This window comes from the organism of the source record quoted next, unplaced genomic scaffold, assembly GCF_019419815.1.
Source record: "Pyrus x bretschneideri cultivar Hongxiangsu unplaced genomic scaffold, Pyrus_bretschneideri_v1 Contig29, whole genome shotgun sequence".
In the NCBI taxonomy this organism is placed as follows: Eukaryota; Viridiplantae; Streptophyta; class Magnoliopsida; order Rosales; family Rosaceae; genus Pyrus; species Pyrus x bretschneideri.
The window spans coordinates 1,531,157-1,538,204 of record NW_025999601.1 but is presented as its reverse complement, the minus strand read 5'-3'; the positions used below and the strand labels follow the sequence as shown (position 1 = coordinate 1,538,204).

Below are 7,048 nucleotides of genomic sequence, written 5' to 3'. Positions count from 1 at the left end.
ACCGAGTCTAAGTTGGGAGGTCTTAAGATACGGGTTTTGAGTCGAATAGTTAAGATACCGGATCATTTCTCCTCTTCACTCTTTTTATTTGTTTACAGCAACAACAACCAAGCTTTATCCTCATGGTTGTATGATTTCTAGAACGTCAGTGCGTTCGGTTGTGAATTTAATACTTCAATTTTACTTTTGTCTATGATTATCGCATTGTTATGAACACTGAACATTAGCACATTAGCACTCTCATGGTTTGGTTGGTTCATGATTCGTGAGGTCTTGCTTTTACATGCTGCATAGAAATCAAAACGGGGTTCGCATCTCGTTTTCCTCTTGAAATGGAGCTGTCCTGGCGCTAAATCCTCCAATCGTGCTATGTAAGCAATACCCGTTTTTACCAGAGCAACAAGGCTCCAGTTTGGATTGTCCAACGATATGAAAACTTCGAGTGCAGAAGATTTTGTTAGGAGTGAAGAACCTCCGCTTTGATTTTCCGTTGTGTTTTAAAAAAGCCCGCTTCAATGTCACTTGGAACTAAAACGTTTTATTTTTACTCCGCCGTTGTTTACGCTGTCTGATCCACAACCGGTTATGTTCATAGATTATGTTCCGGAGAAAGTAGAAGCCGAGGATGCATTGGCAAAGAGAAAATTAGCCGAAGCAAAAGCAAGGTAGGGGTTTCGGAACATGCTAAATGGAGACCGCTAAAAAACTTACAACCTTGTACCGTTGTACAAAGTATTGGATGCACTTGTTCTTCTTCCCTTTGCAAGTGCACAAAACGTGCATGAACTTTGTTCCATTCTTCGACTTAGCTCATGTTAGTTTCCAAGGACAACATTTTCCCCCGCGATGAAAACGTCGGAGGTTTTAGGGGCCGGTCGTTAGACGGCAGGCCAGCTGGTGGAGTTGGACTTGAGTTCGTCTCCCCCGTTTCCCCAATATACTTATGTTTACATCTCACAGTAATATGAAAACTATAAAGCTCCTGTTAGACACCAAAGCAACCGAACTTTCATATGAATCACATCCGGAATATATACCGATGCTAGTTTAAAACAATACGCTCTGGACACCGTTGCAGGCAACTCCGATGTCGCTTTTATTTTGGCCCTGGTGACCATTTCACAAAATCATATTATCTTAAGTAGTCACAAGGAAAACGAAAAGAATCTGCCCCCGCCAACGCAAAACAATGGGCATTTGTACATGTATTGTGCTATAGATAAGCAGTCAGCACCATGTGAATATTGTGAGTTTTAAGCTGTAAACCTACCTTTGCAAAAACCTAAAAGCGATACAATTATACCATGTGCGTCTCTCTCTACCCCCTCTTTGCTTCTTATCTAAAAGAAACCGTCGTTTCGTCACCATTGAGCTAGATTACTTCCTCTGTGCATAAGCTTTGACCAAAGCAAATTCAATTACCTGGTATGATACATATGGCAATCTGAAGGATCAGAGTGGCTGAAAGCGGCATAATTACAGGTTCAAACAGCGATTCAGCTCTATGGAAGGTTACCCCGAATTGACTGTTTTTTGACATTTCCTTGAAACTAAAAGCACCGCCTTTGCCTGTCAGTGGTTGTTGGTCCTCTGAACTAGCACCGAGCAGGGTATCCATGCTGTTTCGATTACTTTCACTGAATGGCTTGCTTTTAGATGGTTCTGTGTAACCTTTGCCTGTGAGTGGTTGGTCCTTTGGACTAACACCTAGCAGGGTTTCTGTGTTTGACTTATTTTCAGGTTCGCCAGGTCTCATCCAAATTTTTACATGCCCTTCCCAAGATGCAGTGAGAATAGTTTCCTCTGTGAAAACTAATCCGGATAGGGGCTCAGAATGAACGCAGTGAGACACTAGTGGGGAGAGCTTTGGAATGTCCCGCATGCTGGGAGCAGGTTGAAGAGTGCCAATGGGGTGAACGCTGTCCCAATGGGATGACTGGCTACCTGTGCTGAACGTTGGAGATCCACCAAGTGAACTTCGGCGAAGTGGCACTACAATCTCATCCATTGGCAGGTCCCATAGGAGCAATTTTGTGTCCTGTAAGCACACGTATCAGAGGTGGAAGTAACCAGACAAGCAAAAACTCATTGGCACAGATAAAAAAAAAAATCACATCTGAAGCAGAAAAATATTTCATGGACCAATTTTAGCCTCATAAAAATATATCATGCCCCAACTTCTCTCTTTGAAAATCTCACACCTAGCCATTGAATTTCTTTAATTGGACTTAAACAATTGTCTCCAGGAATAACAAAAAAGAAAAATCCGATAGCTAAAGATATTTGATACTAACCAGCATGAGAAAAACTTAAAAGAATATGTAGCTTAGCTGTGTGATGGAGAGGAATTGGTACTGATAAACATTCGGTCATCAACAGAAAAAATATGAAGATAAACGTAAGCCCTTAAATGATTTTTTTTTTAAACATGTTAAGCATGGCATATCATCTCAGTGTTTTCTTAGGCAAGGACGAGAAGGGGAGAGCAAATACCTGACCCACAGAACCAAAACGGTACACAATATTTTCTTCCGCATCATCTGAACTTGGTGGTGACCAATATGAATCAAACGCCACACCACTAACCTGCAAGCATAAGGGCTAAAAGGTGTGAGATGTCCATGAGTTATGCTAAATCAAATGAGGGAAGGAGGGAGAACTCAACGATTATGCACAAAGGTTTGCTGGAACTGTACCCATGAGTTGTGCCCTTCACCCCAAGCTACTACTTTTCTATCTTCCATGCTCCATACAGTAACGAGATCCTCTTCTCCTCCTGTCAAAATGTATTTCCCATCCGGACTGAGAAACAACACATAATGAAGGTCAAATAAGAACATCATAATGTGTAAACACATTCAGTTTGACGAAAATTCGTATGAACATCATGTGGAACACAAGTATAACTTTCTGGATATACTAATGGCAGGAATTTGGCCAGTATAATCATGTATCAATGAAAAATATATATTTTAATTTTTTACCTCCACGCGCAACACAGAAGAGCACCATAATAACTCTTAGCACCGAATACTAGCTGTTCTTTTGAGTAGTCAAATACTCGCAAATATCCTACATGTAGCACCTAACATCAGTACCAATTAACAGATACGCTCATACACAGAGTCACAAGGGTAACAGATTGAGGAATACCATCTCTACCGACTGTTGCCAAATTTGCCCCATCTTCTGAGTAAACAATGCTGTTTATTGCACCTTGGCAAATATGCCATCTGGAAATTGGATTACTCTGCAGATAAACCATAAAAAAGAAAACGGGGGGAAGAAGAAACAAAAAGGAAGATGATAAAAACTTTTATATTTGGCTCTTGTATAAGGTTTAGGAAATAACAAAAGTTCCAATGATTAGCCAAACTGCATAACCTATATGGCGGTATTGCAGCAGCTCAAGCGAAAATGTGGCAAAGGTAGGTTAATACGCAGTGGCAGTAATAATAATATTATTTGACCTTGGTCATAATGGTATGTACTTTAAAAGCCAATCCTTTACATAAGCAGAAAATTACGTATAATAATGCTTTACTTAACACGCGAAGAAATTTTATACATTGATATTACCTTACTGGATCTTGCATGAGCCACCGAAAATTGAGTATGATCCTTTATAACTGGGAAAGAAGAATCACCAGCACTTTCCTTACTCTAAAATGAATTAATGCTGATTTCAGTTCATGAAGTAAGGAAAACACGAAAACCAGGAAAGGATAAATAGCATTTGAAACAGGAAAAATTAAAGATCAAGGCTTGCCTTCTCATACACATACAAGTTTCCATCAGCATGAGCAGCAACAAAAGCACTGCTACCTTTGGGAACCCATGCGACACTGGCACACCGACTGTTAAAACCAAATAGTTAGTTTGTGCATGATGACTGCCACCAAAACAGAAACCACTAAGCACAGTCCAACAGCCATAACGCCCTGCACCCCCACAAGTCATTTGGTACGTTGCTTTGTAACGTTATATCAAGCCAACAGCTATGGTACTTTTCAAGAGTGATCACAATTTATGATTACATTAGCAAACTTATTTGATATGTAACAACCACATTCTGCTTCTACTATGGTATGTATTTCCAAGGTACAGAACTAAACTGTAAGATCAATGAAAGTGGGAATTTTCTGGATAGGGAACTCACAGCTCCACTTACACAAGAAGTGTTAATTTGTTTATCTACCTTATCCAAATTTATTCCTTGGTCCACCCCGTTTCCCCGTAACACAATCAAGATTATATGCACACCAGCAGGCAGCAGTGACAATATGCATTCCTGACACCTTTTTTCATCAACAAACTTGTAGTACATAGATAACAAAGCAGAAGGAGATGAGGCAAAGTTGAGTCACAATCTTGCCTGCTAGTGACAGAACCTTCTTTGTTATAATGATGGGCACCAACAAGTTTCTTTCCAGAATCTTGCAATTGCTGCCTCAAAGACGCCGAATAAACTGCAACAACAAACAAATTAACCAAGTCACAAACGGCCTCCTCATCACCAAAACCCCATTCAATCACACACAAACAAGATTCCTTACTATCTCCGGAGCTCAATCCAATAAGCAAGTCATGCCCGTCTTTGGCCTCGGAATCAAACGCGTGGCACACCGGATTTGAATTGCCGAATTGCAAAGCCTTGATAGGATCCTACAAACAAAATCCCGAAAACCCTTTACACAGATTCCCAAAAAACAGAAACCCAATTATCCAAACCGCACAATAAAAAACCAATCCAACCCCAAGAACACGGAAAATTACCTTATCGGGCGAATTGAGATCACTGATATAAACAGTATCCCCAACATTGAATACCAAAAACGACCCTTTACTACCGAGATTCGAGTTAACCGTGTGATGGGTCCCATTCGACCCGCCGAAATTAGCATACCTACTACTCCCATTGCTGGTTCTGCTATATCCACTCCCTCCCACAAAGCTCAGAGCTTTGCCCCCATTTCCCCCCAACAGCCTCGCCGCCGCCGACCGCACTCCGGTGGTGCTGAAACTCGGCGCCAGCGTAGGCTGGCCGCTAGGCTTGTCCTTGAGCTGCGCTACCGTCACCTAAAATCCACAAACAAACACTGACTACTCCGAGTCAACAGAGACAGCGACAACGACAACATATCTAAGACAAGCCGATTAATTCGGGCCCTGCTTCGATTAATCCTACATTAAATTCGTTTTTTTAGTTTTTGGGTACCTGAGAAATTGTCTTGGCGTACGAGTACGGCAGGAGGTTGGGCGGCCGAGTCTTCTCCGAGTGAAGCTTGTATCGGCCTTCTGGGGTTTTGAAATACGCCTTTATAAGCGACTGGGTCTGGGAATTCGTCGTTGCAGACGAAGAAGACGACGTCGTTTGCAGCGTCGCAGTCGTTGACGATGATGCCGACAACATCGGGTTCAGGCCGTTTTTGTTGTTGGAGTAGCCGTTGTTGAACATCGTCGTTGGAATTTAGGAAATTTTACGGTCGCCGACTAACAGAGCGAGACAACATCGTCGAGTGTTTTTTTTCCTTACTGGTTATTTGGTCTGCTTTTTGGGGAGGAGGGATCGGGTGGTGCGCGGGGTGTTGGGGTTTGGAGCGTAGTTGACTTTCGGGTTTGGACTTTTCGGAGAGGAGATGCAAATGGAGGTGGTCAGTATTTGGGACGATAAGGGCGATTCCACGTGTTGGCTGGCTGTGAAGTATGAGAAAGTTGAAGAAATGGACGGTGATGCTAAGAGCCCTTCCACCCCCTAACAAACGTGCTAGTCCAAAGTCTATTTTTTAGGCCACCCCACCTAGACCTGGTTTGGTACTGAGGTGATTCTGAAAAAAGCTGGTATCAAAATAAGCTGGGAGCTGTTTTTGTGTTTGGTAAACATTCAGCTTCAGCTTTTTTTCACAGTTTTGGGTGAAAAAAAACCAAAAACAAGAAGCTGCAAAACCCAGCTTTGAAAAATCGGTTTTTTTTCACATCTGTTTTATATAAAAGTTTACCAAACACTATAATACTTCTTTTTTTTTCAAAAGCACTTTTACAAAAAAGTTTACCAAACACTCTGCTACTTTATTTCACAGCTGCTTATTCTCATAGCACAACAGAATTAGCTTTTTTTAAAAGCACATCAATACCAAACCAGCCCCTAATAGGCTAGCCCAAAATAAAGGCCAGCTTTGAGCATAACACACAATGAACTAAGTAAGAGATAGGCCTACATGATGTCAGACTGACGTCAGCACAGTCAGGTGAATTTCTTTTTTTTTTGCCGCTGGCGCGTGGGATACACACGCAAGTGGGCACACGTTCCAACATTAACAAAAAAAAATGTCATAACCTTACCGTGGGCCGCGTGTCCACTTTTGGATTTCATTTTTTTAAAATCAAACGGTTCAGATTAATTAACTTAATAAAAAAGTATTTAAAAATACAAAAAAAATAAAAGATTTTTTTTATTTATAAATACCTAACCATCTTTCACAAAAATTGTACTTTCAAAAAATGATATGTAGGGTGATAAGATTAGTTAAAAATTATATCCGAAATTAAAAATGAAATTATTTTTTATTATTTTATTAAAAAATAATAATAATATTTTAATACGAATTGACTAAACTCTCGCCCAGCTCATTTTTTAAGGGTAGAGATGCACTTAGCAAATTACTGTTCATTGGAGTCAATTACTATTCATTTGGGTAGATTAAATGGGTCCATTAGAGTAAATTACTATTCATTTAGGTGGATTAAATGGATTTTGGGCCATCTCATTTTTTAGAGGTGGAGTTGCTCTAAGAGTTGCTATTTAGAGTTAATATTATACTTCCATTAAGTATAAAATCTTAGTGTAAATAGTTTAAATTGAAGATCAAATTTATTCATTGCATTCTTATAGTATCGAGGAGTGTATTTGTTAAATATTATTAAAATCGGAGCTAAAATAACCGCTAAATTGTGATTTTTTGTTTATAACCGTCGAAAACTTTTGTTCCGTTACGTAATCTCTAAATGTTTGTTTTTTACAATTTTTTACGTATGCAATCTCGGAGTG

At 40.1% G+C, this 7,048-nt stretch overlaps 1 protein-coding gene across 1 annotated transcript; it reads right to left on the bottom strand.

Annotated features, from left to right (window-relative positions):
* Positions 1–1,072: 1,072 nt before the first annotated feature.
* LOC103927832 (probable catabolite repression protein creC) lies at positions 1,073–5,633 on the bottom strand. The gene is made up of 11 exons (XM_009336787.2): positions 5,219–5,633; positions 4,777–5,079; positions 4,557–4,665; positions 4,376–4,469; positions 3,770–3,857; positions 3,580–3,663; positions 3,154–3,250; positions 2,985–3,072; positions 2,697–2,802; positions 2,494–2,586; positions 1,073–2,038 (listed from the first exon to the last, which is right to left on the bottom strand). Exons 1-11 carry the CDS (start codon positions 5,456–5,458, stop codon positions 1,415–1,417), a joined length of 1,926 nt encoding a protein of 641 aa, XP_009335062.2. The 5' UTR covers positions 5,459–5,633; the 3' UTR covers positions 1,073–1,414.
* Between the last annotated feature and the right edge of the window lie 1,415 nt (positions 5,634–7,048).

Bases quoted from the DNA above. Each gene is read 5' to 3' on its own strand.
- LOC103927832 (XM_009336787.2), bottom strand. From the start codon at position 5,458: ATGTTCAACAACGGCTACTCCAACAACAAAAACGGCCTGAACCCGATG. The intron at 5,080-5,218 runs GTACCCAAAAAC...TGTGGATTTTAG, and splicing joins ACGCCAAGACAATTTCTCAG to GTGACGGTAGCGCAGCTCAA. The intron at 2,039-2,493 runs GTATTTGCTCTC...GTGTGCTTACAG, and splicing joins GTTTTGGTTCTGTGGGTCAG to GACACAAAATTGCTCCTATG.